We start from the raw sequence: 17,290 nt of genomic DNA on the forward strand, positions 1-17,290 counted from the left end.
TTTAGTAAGGCTTGTGTTCTCATTGAAGGCAATCCAGATTCATCACACCAGGATATTATGCTGATAGCATTGGCTGAGACAAATACAAAGCTTCTTATGTTGGGAGTGAATTCAGGATCTTGTTAGATCCCAGAATATCTCAAGTCAAAATAAGATTGCCATATTTAAAACTCAAAAGATTGTGTGTTTGCTGTGCCTGCAGAAGAGGGAAATACTACAATATATCCCTTTCAGTCTCTATTGAGAATGGGAAATTCTAAGAGCTCCATTAGAGATGCCTCATACCTTCCTCAGTCATCTCTGCTGCGTTTGGCTGGAACAGAGTTGATTTTCTCCATAGTGGCTGGTGTAGGGCTGGGAACAGTGCTGGGAGCACAGGGATGTTGTAGCTGTTGTTGATCAATAATCCCACAGCATCAGGGCCTTTCTGCTGCTCACCCGCCCCAGCAGAGAGAGGGCTGGGGGAGCACGAGGGGTTGGCAGGGAACACAGCTGGGACACAGGGATTTTCCACACCATATGGCATCGTGCTCAGTGTATCAATCTGGGCCAAGCAGGAGGAAGCAGGGGACATTCAGAGATGGCATTCATCTTCCGAGTCCCTGTTCTGTGTGATGGAGCCCTGCTCTCCTGTAAGGCTGAACGCCTGCCAGCCCACAGGAAGCACTGAATTAATTCCTTTTTTGCTTTGCTCACATGTATGGTTTTTGCTTTCCCTATTAAACTGTTTTTATGTCAGCTCATGAGTTTTTCAAGCTGTTACCTTCTGATTCTCTCCCTGGTCTCACCAGGGGTGAGCGAGCGAGCGGCTGAGCAGGGCTCAGTTGCCGGCTGGGGTTAAAGCACAACATCATCATTAAAAAGCTCATACATTGACAAGCATATGTTTGTGTTCCCTCACCTATGAACTCAGAGCCAGTGGCCAGCAGCGGCAGGGAAAGCAGAGAGGTCCCAGCAGTGCCAGCTGGACTGACTTAGCTAATGAAGTGAGCATAAACAGCAAACATCCATCACCATAAATTATCCTCCAAGCCCCCTTTCACATCCAGTCATCTCCTCGCATCTAATGCTTCCTAGACACCCTGTGACATCCGTGGCCTGAATCCTGCAAATGACTAGACTGACTAGGAAATGTGCTCTGTAAACATGCTGCTCATTACAGCTATTTTACCTACTGCCAGATGGATTGATTTGAAATGCTTTATTGCTTACTCACCCTTTTGTGTATCTGAATTAGAAGAGTTAACAAATTGTCTAATAACCGAGTGCTTCAGGCCAGCAAAAATTATTAAACTGCCTTTTCTGCCTCTATAGGCTGTTGCAGGGGAGCTGAAAATTTTACATGGGGGTATTTTTATTTGAACAGAGTTTGGTTTGGTTAAACAAGCTGCACATTGCAAATAAAACCTGTACTTCAAGACTATTAGTAGGAAAAGCAAATATGAAAAGATTGTAGGTTATTAATTGGCTATGGTGTTGTTGTTTTGATATATTTTAAACAACAGATAGAGAGCACTAGAAAGATAGATCTTAGTTAAAGAACTCAACTGGGACATGAAAAAGTTGCTATTAGAAAGATATTTTTCCCAGAAAAAGCAATAGTAGCAAACATGTATTCATTCAGTATCACTATATCAACATGATCCAGGACTCATGAGATCAAGCTTATTTCAGTGATGGTATGAGTATCAGTATGCAGCATTTGCTAGTAAAGGAAATCCAGACCAAGAGAACCAGAGAAGCATGAATGTTAAAGCACATGAGTAAGCTTAAGGAGCAAAAACCTACTGAAAGGAATAAAATATCCCGGTCAGGCAGAGCAGAGCAGAGGTTATGGAAATACATTATCCTATGGCTGAAGAAACAAGCTCAGCCAGACCTTATGCTCCCCTCCAACATTTTCATGTAATGATGGCAGGAGCTACCCTGCTGCCTGCAAGATTAGCTGTATGTAACTTCACTGAACTCAGCACACTGAGCTGCATGTGTAGCAATTCCAGTAACTGCCATTCTGGTTCAAGTCTGTAAATTTTTCTAAAAGATACAAAAATATGTTTGCATTTGAGTTTACCTGCTCCATAGATACAGTTGTTCTTCCCCCAGCTGCTACAAAAATAAGCCCAGCTTTTCCCAGAGTTGGCTAACTCAGATACAGAGCTGGTGCATCCAGGAAATATTTTCCATCTTGAACTGCAGTGGCATTTGAGAATGCCTGCCCTCTGGAAGGCTGCCTGGCCTGTAGATCTTTTATCAAACTGGGGTTTGCCTTCACTTTTGCATTCTGTCTCAGCGTACAGAATTTTTGATTTTATTTAAATGAACAGATATTAGTCCTGACTCAGGACAGCATTAAATAATATCCTTAATCACTTTCTTTAGGTGGTTAAAATTTACTGTGTGTTGAAATGCTTTCTTGCACTGACTCCATACAGGGCAAGACTGTTCTGAAATTACTTACGGTCTTTCTTAGCATTGCTTTCCACTGCCTCTGCAGAAGAAACACAATTTGGAAGTGTCATTCACTGTATTCCTTCCCAATCCACTACTAGCAGTATCTTCTCCACATGAAGGGTATTTTGAGGAGCAGATCCTCTCTTGTACTATTTATCACGCAGGGCACAGCTCTCTACAGCCCCACAGCAAATCCACACCAAATTGTAAACATGACATAACACAACATGGGGCATTGAAAGTACCATGGCTCACTTCAAAGTTGTAATAACGACCTACTTTTTATAGGAGCAAGCATTTGAGAACATGGCAATTCAGAACAAATGGAGAAATATTTCTCTGCCTTTCCCAGTTGGTATCTTCTGGTGGATTTCATTCACATATGAAATGCTTATTGCCTAACTCAACTGCTGGAAAGTTGTTTCCCTCTACCTTGCCTATAGGCAGGCTCCTTTCATGGGAAATGAAATAAATTTACTTGAAATAAGTAGAGGAATATCCACTCTACTCAATATTCCTCTCCCACCCAATAACTGGAGCTGGTTTCCTTCTTACAGAAAAAAAAACTATTTTAAACAGCAGGGGTAATAAGGCATAAATTTGGCAAAAAAGGTGTAACTTTTTCCAGAGCCATTTGGAAAACAAGACAGGCCCTTTAATTGCCAAGTAGAAATAAAGCTGTAAGGCATTTACTGACAGTTTTTCACAATGATCTTTAGCACACACAGCACAGAGAAAATGTAACTTCAGTGCCCAGTGTTAGATAAAAGTTAGTTGCTGTCTAATAGAATGAAAAAATATGAAGTCTGAGGGTGACAACTGGTATTTCAACATAAAAATGGAAACTCTCAGACATAAAAAGGCTTTTGTCAAGATAATCTCCATTTATAACTCAACAATGTAAACGGTCACCAGATTGAAGACTGCAAGCACTAGAACCCCCAAAAGTGAGACACTGAAAAGATGACTTTTATTTTGCTGGCATTTTCTTATCTGTTAGCATGGTGTGCTGTGAGCAGGACATGGGCTGTGCAGAGCAAAAGGGAACACCATGGATGGCTGCACTGAATTAGCCAAGTAGTGTAATGTTTAGTGCTCCATAAAACCCATCATATGGAAATTCCCATCACAGAGGTTGTTGTTATATATTTTGGCTGTTGAATTGTAAATCAAATGGTGGAAGCTTAAATTCAATATATAATGTGTTTTTATACAGGATTTTTAAATTTATTTTTTTGTTTTAGCAGTTGCTCTACACAACTATGACTTCTTGTTTTGAACAAATGCAAAATATAAATTGTCTGTGGCAGCATGTATTAAACTGAATCAGCTCTTGTAGTCTGACAGGAAAAGGGCAGATAAAGGCCATATGCCTATTGCAGTGGCATTCAGTCAAGCCCTAGAAGGACATTACTTTCTGCTTAGAAAAAATAGGTGGGATCTTGGGCAGCATGAAGAACTCATAATAATGAGGCAACCTTTTGCCTCATGGTTTGGCTTATTATTTTCAAAATTGGCTGTTAATTGTAGGTAAATACAAACACTGTTGCACAAGAGCTGGAACTAGAGAAAACCACATGGCCATATGCACCCACCGAAACAGCTCTGGCTTTTTTCTCCCAGGAGCTGATCACATGCCCTGTTTCCTCTGCACACCCTGAATTCCCCCCTGCTTCCAGTGCTTGCTGCCTGCCACCCCCCTGGCTCATACCCCATGCTGACTGACCAGCTGGGACACCCAACATCACAGGAAAAGTCACAGAAAGCAATATATGATGAGATATCTGGATTTGATTTTATTTGAATTCTGATTTTCCATTTTTTGCATTATTTTAAACAGAGGGTGATCAGTGTTACATGCAGTATCACTGATGATCAGGGAGTGCAGTCCCAGCATTGCTCTTGAGTCTGTAGAAATGGAGAAAACAGAGAACAGCAAGAGACTAAGAGCAGAGTAGGAGTTTCTATTTTTCCTTAACAGTCCCCTGACTATACCTACCTCAATAAAAAGCACTTGCATATGAGTCATCAATCATTTTAAAGCCTGTATTAGCTTGTGAGCAGGTTATGAGCTGAAATGATGAACAGTTGTCAGAGAGGGGTGGGGAACACTTGCTGCTTCATGGCCTGTTCCTCCCCATAGAAGTCACCAGCCTTACTGCACCTCTAAGAGAACAGATTCCCCTGAGTGGAAAAATGAGGTGTGCAAGCACTTATCCTTCTCACCATTGCCTCTAAAGGTCAGGCAGCTCCTACTCAGGAGGTTTACATGCCAGCTGTGAGGCTAAGGTCAGTACAGAAGTACACAGAGAGCCAAACATCTTGGGAGAGTGGCTGGTTCAGAACTGAGTGGTGAAAGTGCTAATAATACCGAGCAGCTTAATATTTTTATTTTTTATTTGGAAAAAAATAGGATTCCTACAATTAATATAAATTAGAGAGAATTTGTTCTTTGATTGTCAGGAACTGAGGAAGATTTGTAGGATGAACATGTAGGATAATCTGGCATGTTTAGATGCCCACAAACCTCAGGAGTAATAGAATAGTTGGCTGAGGATTCTTTTCCACTAACCTTGATTTTGAAGGCACTGGGGGGAATTCCAGGAGACTGAAAGAATACTTATACTGTGCTAGTATACAAAGTGTTGAAGTGATTGACTAAGATAAATAGCAGGGACACTCCCTAGCAGGGACAGGGAGTGTAGAAAAGACACACTGGTAGAGACAACAAAGAGTGACAGTATTCCAAGAATGAACAATAGGCACAGAATGTCAATTGATGAAATGAGATTTCATCATTTCGGATTGCAGGTTTGTACAGATACCTGTGGAGATGTAACACACCTAGGTGATTGCAAGGGGGTTAATTTTGTACTTTCTAAAACCTAATGGAAAGCTAGCAATATACCATGTCAGAAAAGCCCTTGCTAAGTTGTTTAGAAACAACAGTTCACATGGGTATAGTTTTATATAGCTCTTCCCTCTATATTTCAAGTGTATGCTCGAGGTTGTCCTCCCTCTGTGTTTGCTAATGTGTAATTCAGGAGCTCTTTGCTTAGAGGGAGGTGTCTGAGAGTGGAGCTGGGGCTGCAACCAGCAGGACATGGGTGCAATGGGAATGTCAGGGTACAAGGTAGGTCCAGAGCACGTGGTGAGTAGCACTCAGCACTGGAACTTGAGGAGCCCAGCCTGTAAGAACGTGTCTTGGATGGGCTGTTGGGGTCCAGCTCCGGCTAGCTATGGACCTCAGCCCACACGATCTTACGTAGACGAAAGCAAAAGATCAGAAGTGCTCTTCTCCACGTGGGAACAGATGTCTTCTGTTTATTGTCTTGTGAACCACCAGATGGGAAGATCCATGGCTCATGGCAGGAGATTTTTATACCTGGGGGAATGGGGGGTGGAGGAGGAGGGCCACAACCAATGGGATACAAGTGGTGGGGGGAAGGACTGACCAGGGAAGAGACCACTAGGGCTAACACTTAGAGGGGGGAAAAAGGAGAAGACCATGAGGTCATAGGATACAAATCATGTGAACAGTGCAAATTACCAAAACATCCAGTGCAAACAACTAAATAACTATCTAGTGCAATGCAACACATCCCCTTTTTCTGTTAAAAAAAATTAGAAGGAAAAGCATCAGCCTATTTCTGACACAGATTATGAATTCATCCGCCACTCATCATTTGCAGGCCTGTCAATTTGCTTTAGGGCCACAAACTCTGTGCAGGTGACTTCTGAGGTACTGGAGACCGAACCGTTGATAGCCTTTAAAAGTATGTGACGTAGAATTCCGAACGCTAACACGACTAGAAAAAGAACAACAAGAAACAACAGAATTGTCCTAATTACAGAAGTCCACCACCCTGAGAGTCCCCAGTCCTTGAACAATCCGCTGAACCAGTCCTCAGATTCCTGCTTGACTCGTCCGATCAGGCTCTTCACTTCTCGGAGAGCTGCATGGATGTTGGGTGCTTTTGATGCTAGGTTCAAGCAGCACAGTCCTTCAAATTCCTGGCACTCGTGTCCATGCAGCAGCAGGAGGAAATCTATGGCCGCACGATTTTGGAGTTTGGCCTGCCTGGTAATCTCCTCATCCTCTAGGAAGGAGCTGATGGCCGTGGATGTCAAGTTTGCCTGTCTGACCACCCAGCACTCTAGGTGGCCCAATTCACCTAGAGCTTTGGCTGCTGCAACCCATGGAAGGAACAGGGATACAGCAACTTTTTTTGATTTGGCCCAATGGAAGACTTCTGCATCACAATTTGGGTCCAAATTGTCAATGCTTCTCATTTGAATTTTGCTGACCGAATTGTTCTTTCGAGTCCATTTGCCAATCATGGTTTGGTTGGGTGCCAACAGGGACAACCGCCCGATGGTACATGGCCCTCCTAAAAGCTGAGAAGGGATTCCTGACCACGCCCGATCCCCACAAATTAAAAACAAACCTTTAGGGAGGCTTTTGGGGTGTGAATAATATGGATTATCTGCTGTGACATGGCTTAAAACCTTACACCACCTTCTGCCAGTGAATTCCTCTTGATACTGTATGATGTTGTTAAAAGGTTTGGTGTTGGAAAGTGGGATAAAGAAGAAGTGTATGCAGTATGGTGCAGGTGAGGAGCCCAACAGCTCTAACTCTTGGGGCTCCTGAGCAGCTCTGGGTAACTTTGGCAGCCACTCTTCTATGGGGTTCCTAATCATTACAGCCTGCTTCTGGTGGGTATTTTGTGGTTGTGCGTGATGGGATTTGGGACTTGAGTCAGGCATAGGTGTATCAGACTTGGCTGGAAACTCTCCAGCTTGCAACGGAATCCCTACCAGGCAGGTAGACATTGGGTCTTTCGCTGCTGCTGTGGACAGGCATATATTTTCCTGTTGGAGCGCCTCTGCCAGGGTCACCCAGATGTTTTGGCGTGGCTGGGGAACGATCCACGCGGCTGTCAGACTGCTCAGCGTGAGCAGGATGGCAGCTCTGACAGGGCTCATCGTGAGGTTAGGCAGGAGGTAGATTTTCTGTTCTACAAAGGAAAACAAACATTTTTTTTAAAACACATTCAAGTTCATGGGTCTGCTGGAATGCAGCTAACTCTTTTAGGAAGATTCTTCCTCCTCTTTCTGGCGGTGTCGTCTCTTTGAGGCGACAGCTGCTTGCTTCTCATCCCCATCTGCTGGAGCTGGATTTTTGGGGACGAAAGGTTTTACCCACTTTTGGGGTATCCATTGAGGGCCTGAGGGAGTGGATACACACGTGTAACCACGCCTCCAGGTGATGAGCTCATAAGGACCCTTGGTTTCCCAAGTTTCTGGGTCCTTAATGAGAACTGGTGGATGCTGTGACAACTTAAACCAATTGTTATTATGGAAATGCCATACTACTGGAGGACTCATGTTTTCAAATGAACAATTCAAAAAACTGATGGTAAACAGGGCTTTGCAAAGCTTTTGTTGCAGTGCATCCATGCTGCAGAACTGCCCTGCCTAGCCAGGACTTGTTTGAGCATATGGTGGGCGCGCTCGATCACAGCTTGACCGGTGGGGCAGTGGGGAATGCCTGTTCTATGCTCCACTCCCCACTGCTGGACACTCTCTGGGAACTACTTGGAGGCATTCGCTGGGCCACTGTCAGTCTCAATTTCCCTAGGGATCCCAAATACTGAAAAGGCTTGCAGCAGGTGGTGTTTGCATGCACAGCCCTTTCCCGTGCGTGGGCAGAGGCATAAACCACACCTGAGTATGTGTCTATGCTGACATGCACATATTTCAGGCAACCAAAACCTCAGACCACAGCCAAGCCTCTTGGATGGACCTCTGCACCCACTGCCCTCAGAACAATCTGAGTTCCCCATGCAATCCTGCAGCAAGCAAACAAAAATGTCTAGCATGTCCTTGACTACGTGCTGGAGGCATAACGGGAGTAAAGCAAGCAAGAGGAGAAGGATGTATTTTACAACTTTTTTACAGGATTGGTATGATAGGTAGTCCTCATTCTGAAAAGACTGATGAAAAAATAGAGAGAGTAGAGAACCACAAAAAACATTACAAGGGCAAAGTGCTTTTCATGGAGAGATGGAGGGTTCCATCTGTTTAGCTTGTCAACAAGAAAAGTGAGAAATTACTTGCTTACAGAGTGTAAGTGCTTTCCTAGGCAGAAAATACTGGGCAGTCATCACTTCTCACAGCTTGCAAAGAAAGACAACAGGATCCAGTGGCTGAAAGCTGGAGCCAGCCAAATTCGATTAGAAATTAGGCCCAGCTTTGTACAGATGCCTCCTTAGCAAACACATGAACAAGGAGAGACAGTTCCACAGAGCCAGACAGGATGCTTTGTGAGAGATAGGCTTGAGCCAAATGAGACAGTTCACTCAACTTTGAATTAAATAAATGCAACTCAGTAATTTCTAAAAGGAGGGATTGAATTGTCAAACAACAACTTTAGAAAACAAACAAATCAAGCTCTTAGGTCTGCTTTGTTCAATTCATGGACATCTGACATAGTAGAAAAAGGGGAGACATTTCCAGTCTCTTTTCCTGACAAAAGTCACAGATAGCTGAGAGGGAAATGGCCAAGAATGACATGGTAGGAAAATAAAATGGAAATCTTACACCTCTTGCTCCTTCATACTGGTAAGAACCTTCTTGTTAGGAAGGTTCCTGGGGGATGAAAATGAAAGACCATCATTAATTGTATTGGCCACTGTATTGATGCATTTGCATTTAGCACTCAGCTCCATTGGTGATGAGCATAGCACCATTAACATCCAGAAGGGGCAGCCTTGCAGGATTACATGAAAGGGGAGAGGCAGAAGGCCACTGGTGTGAGAGGGGACAGCAGGCAGCATGCAGAGCTGCAATGGCAGCCCCTGGAATGAGGCAGCACAGGATGGAAGGTGGCCAATAGCCTGCAGAAAATTGGAGGGAAGCAGGAAAGATGTGCAGATGCACCTCTGAGTAATAACACAAGCTCATCAACTGTTCAAGAGAAGCAAAACTATTACCTGCAGAGAGCTTCCCCCTGCTTTGCCCTCAACTACAAAAATCTGTTTACACTACTGGCCTCCCACTGCCTGCTACAGTCATTGCTGTAACAGCACTGTGTCCTGCTGGGAAGAAACCAAGCTGCATGGAAAAGTTTGCTCTTGGATCTCACCAGCTGTTGCTACAGAGCTCTCAACACCATGGGGCTTCCCAGCAAAAATTGAACTATCCAGCACAGCAAGTGAAAAGCTTTTCAGTGCTCTTAGAGGCTTCAGTAAAATGCAAAGACAAAACATTTATGCAACCCATGGGTATGGGCTTTCTTGACCTACTGTGGCATGGCTTTTGGGGATTAAAATAAGAGAAGTGGGAATTTCAGGCAATGCTGGAGGTGAGAATGGGTCCCCTGTAGATTTAAGATACATAAAAGCTAAATAGTTACCAAAAGACAATTACACTCTTAAGCAAACTCATGAGATAAGCACAAATGTTCCTGTATAACTTGCCTATATAAATGAGCAAGTGTTTATTAACCCTATTTAGGAGGTTACTGTCTTTCTTAGAGCAGTTTATTGTAATTGATAATTCATTTTTAAATGTTATTTTAAGTGAAGCAGAGGGGATGGACAGAAAGAGGAGGACAGAAAGGAGGACATGGTAGTCCTACAAATTCACTCGCGGCTCCTTGTTAACACTGACAAGCTCAGAAATTACCTAAATGCCTGCTGATGTCTTCTCTGAAAGCCGTGTGCGAACAGTAACACTCAAGTACTAAAGTACTTTTAAACACTTGATTCTAGGCAGCTTAGGGTGGTAATACAAGTGGTTTTTTTCCTTAATATTTTTCTGTAACAAATGCTGTTTTGTTAATTGCAGTGCACGAAGGTAATTATACTGTGGAATCGTGGCTGTAACATGAGGGCACTCATTTTGGCCCTAACTCCAGTGTGGAGTTACACAAACGGATGGTCGATCATGGCTTGCTGAGTACAAACAACAATTACAATCTTGATTAATAGGAGGTACAAGCACAGATAAGAACCCACTTGGGCTTTAAAAGAAATGAAGTTTACTAAATGTAGTTAGACAAGTCCTACAACACAGATTAATTGCTGCTCACTGCTTTTCTTTTGCAGATATATCATTGCCCTCACAGGCTGGGTTTGGAGCATCCACTCAGTTCTCCACCATGATGGACACATTCACTGTTTTTGATGTTTGCTTTTTGAAAACCAGTTAGTGCTTTTCTTCAGCTGCCAGACACAAGCCTGCAGCCATAGCACGGGTGAGTAGGTGGCAGGGCTACTGCCAGCCCCCTGTAGCTCTAAGGTGGCTGTTATGGGGGTGAGTTACACAGCAGTTACTTGCTGTTCTTTCTTTTGTAAGCTGCAGTGGTGAGTGGCCAGCAGCAGAGAGGACTATGTTTGGAGAAGCTTTCCAGCTCTGAGGAGGAAGGCTGTTATTAGCACAGAGCTGATAGATGTTCTAACAATTGTTTGGATCCAAGTGAGGGGCTGGCAACTTGCCAGGAGGACAGACTTGTTGGGGGTGAAGGGTAAACAGAGCCAGGTATCCACTTCCCATCTCTGTGCTTTGTGTGGGGGAGTGGTTGCTGTGGGTTTGTGTGAGCCTCACAGGGGCAGTGCATGCAGACCCAGCTGCAGTGGGTAACACAATTCCCCAGTCACTGGGCAAAGCTGGATCTTAGATTTGGGATGAATCTCTGCGCCTGTGTTTTGTTGTTACAGATGTAAACAAGCCCAGAGAGCTGCAGAGGAGCAGAGCAGACAGCCCTGGTGCTGAGCAGCCCTTGCTGGGGCAGGCACAGCCCTGCCTGCAGCCAGCGCTGCGTCCCCAGCCCACAGCAGCCACCCGTGCCCCTGCCTGCAACTGACTGACTGCAAGTTTGCACCCCTCTTTGATGAGTGCAAACTAAAAATAGCCATGATCAATTTAATTCTTCATTCAGCTCTCATAATTGGTTACAGCAAGTGATAGTTGGGTATTAAATTAATTTTTGCCCTCTCAAGTTCTGGCCTTTAAAATGTGTCAAAAGACATGTTGCTATTTGCTGCAGTTTGAAGTGATCCTGGAAATATCAGCTTCTGTTGCTGCTTTTCAAAAATCCTAAACTTCAATGGCTAATTGAAGCTTTAAAAACCTCAAAGACTAACAGATGTGTAAGAAATTTTTTGAAGGAAAAAAATCAATCAGAAAAAATCAATCAGAAATTATTTGAAGTCTATAATTTGAAGTCTGTCGGAAAGAATTTCAAGTTGATAAAATACAAATTAACTTTTGCTGTCAGTATTTACAGCAACAACACTCCAGGACAGAGAGACTCAAACTGGAAAATCTTATTTATAAAAATGCAACCAGATTCCACTGGAGGGGAATGCAAATTAAGTAGCAGGAGTTAAAGGAAAGCCAGGTAGATTTTGGTGGTAGGTAACCACCATGACTTAGCAGGTGCTGGGCAGAGCCCCTGGTACCACCAGCATTTTGCCCTGTCCATGAAACAGAAGAAAGGTAGTGCAAATCCCTTGCTGGCCTCTGTTTCGATTTCCAGACTTGCTCTTCTGCTTTAGATTCACATTATTCACGGGCTCTCTGGGGCACAGACACCCAGAAATGAAGCTTTGCTGTACCCAGAAGGCCAAGAGCGCTGCCAAGAAGTGGGCACCTGGTTTGGACTCGTGGTGCTGAGGCTCAGTTTGAGGTTCAGAGGTGATGTCCCTGTGAGAGGCAGAGAGGGCTCTGTCTCAGGGGCTTTGTGCTGAGAGCACCAAGCCATTCTAGGCTGGGTCCCAGAGAGATGTGGAGGTCAGACTGAAGATGTTCAGGGTCAAGTGAAGATACGCCAAATAACAAAAATGTTCTTCTTGTGCCAACAGGGATCTTGCTGCTGTGCTGCAGGCCAGTGAGGTGTTCTGAGGCTCATACATTTATCTTTTTTTTTTTTTGGAAAGTGTAGCAGATCCATGAATTCCCCAACATCCAAGGTAAATAAATCCTCTCTTTTAACACAGCTGCTTCAAACGAAAACATGCTATGGTTTTCTTGATTTCTCTGGCCACTGCCAGACAAAGGGAGAGTGCCACACACATATTGCTGAATTTGATTTTGCCTCACTGGATTCTTTATGGATGGTTACCCTCAAAAAACAAACTATTAATAGGCCTGTGTCTAAATGCTCGACCATGTGAGACTTCATCTGTTACATTCAGGCTGTGTTTTGATAGATTGTTATTCCATTAACTAAAAATCCTTTGGGCTATGAAGGATATAAAACAGTCCTACAACCACTTGCCCTAAAACTAATATTTAAATCACACAGGGAAAAATTGAGTAGTCCATTAGAGGAATGGGAAAGGAATTACATCATAGACAAAGAGAATGAAATAGATATGAATTCTAGCAGTATAAATCAGTGAAAAACAAAAATCTTTTGAGCTGTGATTTATGTGATGTTAACAATACTACAGATCATTAAAATAGATTTTGTAACTCTGTTATTGTTTCAGAGATTAAATTACACTAAAATAATGATGTGGTTTTGGGGTAATTTCAGAGATTAAATTACACTAAAATAATATTGTAGTTTTGGGGTAATTTACATAAAGAAAAAGCTAGGCTCCAGTTTCCTGCATATCCTTCTTAATGGGAAAAAATTCCAAAACAATTTTGATTTTAGAAGCAATTTGTGAAGCTGTCCAATGATCATTGCTCCTGCTCTAAATTCCCAGGCAAAAATTAGCCACTAACTTTTATTTTCACTCATGCACACAAACAAAAATTCTTGCTTAATTCTCTTCTGCCTTTTCTGGTTTATAGTGCAGGATAAACAAATTTAAATGAAGAAATTCATTATTTTAATTAGAAAGCGAGAAATTTTGATTTGAATGTGAGTTTTAAACTAGCATTGCACATTTATATAATTTGATTTTAAGAAAGTTTAGCATTCTTTGTTAGAAACTTTGTAATGCAAATTTCCACCTAAATATAATCTTGATGCAAAATGTAGTATTTCTTTTCCTACCTATGTGCCCATGCCCTTTTGTGTATACAGATCTTGATTGAAGTATATTTATTCATGTTCTAATTTTTTTGTACTCTGATAATATTTAAAACGAAATAAATTATTAGTCAGAACCTGTAAGCAGAGAGGAGATGTATAAATCTAAGTCTTAAGGTGCTTTTTCAAAAAACCAGACCCTCTCATAGATGAATATTACATATGTATATTTTGAAAACAATACTTTTTTTTCCTCAAGGATCCTGGTTGAATTCTTTATGTTTATTGCCTGTGAACAAAGCAAGACCACCTGCAAAATTCATCAGCATGGGAAGTGACATTGCATGGGTTCAAGTGATTAAAAAACATAAGGAAATAGCCAAACCTGATTTTGGCCCTTCAGCAAAGGGAAGTCTCTGGCAGCCCTGATTTCTTCTGCAGCTTGAGCACGGTCCTGCTGGCAGCTGGGTATGGTGCACACAGCAGGGCACTCCCCTTGCTGGCTCCATGCTGGAGCTAAGTCAGCATCAGCTCTTGCACGAGAGCCTGGCTCTGCTTGGCAACCAGGGCGTGGTGTTCAAAGCCCAGCAGGTCTCCAGGACTCAACACCTGCTGGGCCCTTCCCCACTGCCATGGGCTGCTCTCATAGCTTGCACTGAGATAGGCTCCCCTTGGTGCAACCCAGCTCCTGCTGTGGGATTTGTGTGAGGAACCTGCAGTGCCATTTAAAGGCTGCCACTTTCACCCACACATTGAAGTTCCTGCTTTTGTACGCTCCTTGTAAGCACCATGTGAAAGCAGAGCTTTTAGATTTGCAGGTCTTAACCTCTGAGCAAAGCAAGGATCTGTTCCCTCTCTCCCCACCAGCTGCCACAGAATAATTGGCCCCAAGGAATTAGTAAATTAAAGGTTTCACTCTGAATGCATCACAGCTGTGGAAAACAGGTACTTCAGTTTTTGGGGCTGATGGCTTTCAGCTCTATCCAAAATAATTGCCCCTGTAATTCCAATCAAGACTGCTTCCCAACACCAGCTTTAGCAGGAAACATCCCAAAACCTGAAGCCTGAAGTTAGATGGCATAGAAATAGGTGTTGGTGAATATCTGAATGCTCTCAGTGTGCCCTCAAGGAGCCAGGTGGGCACAGTGTGTGGGGGTCAGTAGTATGGCACTAGTTGGGCAGGAAGTGACAAGGCCTCCTGCCCTCTCCTTTCAGCAACCTTAAATGCCCTAGGATGTCCCTGCCTGTCAAAGATTTCTCCTCTTGCTGTAGCTGGAATGGTTATGAGATGGTCTCCTGAAGCTCCTTTCACCACTGTTCTGCAATCCACCATGTCCTGAGCAGTTTCAGCTGAGGGCAGAGAGGTGCAGCCGTGCTGAGAGGCAGCAGGGAGGCAGGATGCAGTGCCCCACAGGGCTGAGCATGCAGGGGGCACAGCAAAGCCTGCAGGCAGCTACAGCAAAGGGCTGCTCAGGACCCTGGGGGTGTGAAAAGCTCCTGGTACAGGCACAATTTCAAAATAAAAAGTGGATTTCAGCTGCTGCTCCTGGAAGAGGTACCTGTCTTCTTAATGAGTCTGTTCCCATCTCAGAAATTTGTTTCTTTTAAAACTCACATTTAGTGCAAGGGGAATATTTCTGTCAGTGCTTTGGTTGCAGTTGCTTAAAGATACTGCTGTGACACTTGGCCAGCTTGGCATTCAAAATGTCATTCAGACCAGAAAGAACTGAACCTGAATACTGAAGCAGATGTCATGAGCAAAGGTGAACTTCCGTAACTGAGCGAGGTTGCTGATAAGAAAAGTGAATTGCAGAAGTGTTTGCAGAAAGCCCAGCAGAAGACCACTGATTCTTCTGCATATGCTTTATTTCCTGTATGTGCCTTGTGCAATCTACCTTGGAGGAGCAATGCTACAAGAGATGTTGCTGAAATTTCGCATTAAAATCCAGCAATTGCTGGTTAAAGCAGGATGAGCAGGTTTCTGTCCTCTCCAGAAATGGGATTGATGATATTTTCTAAACCAAGGTAATGAATCCTAGGCCTGCTTGCAGGCCAGGAGGACATGCTCATTTTTCTCTTTCTATGTAGCATTGCTGCACACACAGTTGTTCAGAACTGCTCCAGGTGACAGCAAAATGACAAACAGGCTGAGATCTCTCCTTTCAGCATGGAACATGTAGGACGAGTTACTGCCTATCCCCTAAGTACAGAATCTCATTCCCAAATGTACCTCCTGATGTGTGTTTAGGATGCAGTCCAAAAAGCCACAGGACAAAGGAAGACAAATGAAATTGGAAAAAAAACTCATTAAGGAGAAATAGAGGCAAAAAAAATAATTAAGAGTTAATTGCTCTACCTGTGTTTGAGCCCACAGGACTTGTATAGATGAGTGTTAGTGATGAAGCTCTCCATTGACACCAGGGCAAACTTTGTTCCTAAGGTGAAATAATCCATCAAGATAAAAATGTTAAACAAGTCCTTTCCACTTGTGCTACTCAGTATGGTTCAAATTGCTTTTCAGCTGTGCCCAGTGCTTTTGCTGACTTAAAGTAAATTAAACATTATCCTTTTCTAATTAGATAGGTTAAGGGATGTTGGTGCTACATCCTACTAATTTAAAGACAAGAACTAATTTAAAGAAATTAAAGCTAAAACCCCCACCTTTAAACAATAAATTAATCTGGAATTTGATTTAATAAGGAACCTCAGTGGGGAGAGGCCAGAGCTGCCCTGTGCTGCATGCAGCCAACACAGCACAGGGCAGGGCTCAGTCCAGCTGCCAAATGGGGGCACCTCTGGGAAAGAGGATTTGAGGTGGGGCAAAAAAATATTGCACAGGTAGAGGATGGAAGGGGGGAAGAAGTGGGCAGCAGTCACCTGAACACCAAGCTGAAAGCGGGAGGAGGGTGAGGAGGTGCTGCCAGAGCTGAGATTCCTGGCAGCCCCAGGAGGAATCCACAGCAGCAAGCAGGCATTTCCCAACAGGACCCTCAGCCCGTGGAAAACCCATACTGGCTTTATTCCACAAGCACTGCAGGTCATGGAGAGGAGCCAGGCTGAAGCAGGGGCAGGATCAGCAGAGCCCACAAGCGCTGTTACAGACTGACCACCACTCCCTGAGGAGGAGGCAGAGGAGTCAGGAGTGAAGGTGCGAAGAAATAGGAAGGGAGGACAGTGTTTTACAGTTCTTGACTTTTTCACTATGCAGTTTTAATTGGCAATAAATTAAAGTCTCTTTTGCTCTCACTGGTAACTAGCAAGCACTCTTCCCATCTTTCTCACCCCATGAAGTCTCTCTTTTCTTCCCCAACCAGTGAGGTGCTGGAGTGAATGAGAGTCTGGGTGAGCACACCTCCTTATCAGTTATCCACAGAGTAGGGCATCAGGTACAGGAAGCCTTGTGGAGAGGGCAAACTTGGCTAAAATACATAAGGAGACTGGAATAAAAGTAAACCATTAGCAAGATACAAAAAAAAGCCACAGTCCCAAACAGCTCTCTTTCAAATATGAACTTGCCAGCTTCATATTTTTGAGACTGGGTTCTGGTACATTTTACTTTTCTACCTCCTAAAAAGATGTGCAATATTGAACTTCCAAAGACCTTTAAAAATCTTGACAGAAGACAGCAAACAGTTCATCTCAAACTCTTATGAGAACATCTTGTAGTGCACCTGCATGGAAAAGATATTTTTGTGACAGAGGGCCCTCTTCTGATGGCTGAGTTTCCTTATGGATGAGATGTCATTTGATTCATGTAGCCTTACAAGTTTTATATTATGTTTCATCCCATACTGGAACACGGCAATGCATTTTTCATACTCATGCCCATACTTAGGAACACTTTAT

At 43.4% G+C, this 17,290-nt stretch overlaps 1 protein-coding gene across 2 annotated transcripts; it reads right to left on the reverse strand.

Moving 5' to 3' along the window:
- Positions 1 to 4,241: 4,241 nt before the first annotated feature.
- Positions 4,242 to 17,281, reverse strand: LOC135442355 (uncharacterized). 2 transcript variants are annotated; one of them, XM_064702072.1, is made up of 2 exons: positions 15,801 to 17,281; positions 4,242 to 7,472 (listed from the first exon to the last, which is right to left on the reverse strand). In XM_064702072.1, the coding sequence occupies exon 2, from the start codon at positions 7,438 to 7,440 to the stop codon at positions 6,112 to 6,114; it is 1,329 nt and encodes a 442-aa protein (XP_064558142.1). In that variant the 5' UTR covers positions 7,441 to 7,472; positions 15,801 to 17,281; the 3' UTR covers positions 4,242 to 6,111. The 2 variants fall into 2 exon arrangements, with proteins under 2 accessions (XP_064558142.1, XP_064558141.1); XM_064702071.1 differs by having other exon boundaries at positions 13,830 to 17,281.
- Between the last annotated feature and the right edge of the window lie 9 nt (positions 17,282 to 17,290).

This window comes from Zonotrichia leucophrys, chromosome 1A (genome assembly GCF_028769735.1).
Source record: "Zonotrichia leucophrys gambelii isolate GWCS_2022_RI chromosome 1A, RI_Zleu_2.0, whole genome shotgun sequence".
Classification (NCBI taxonomy): Eukaryota; Metazoa; Chordata; class Aves; order Passeriformes; family Passerellidae; genus Zonotrichia; species Zonotrichia leucophrys.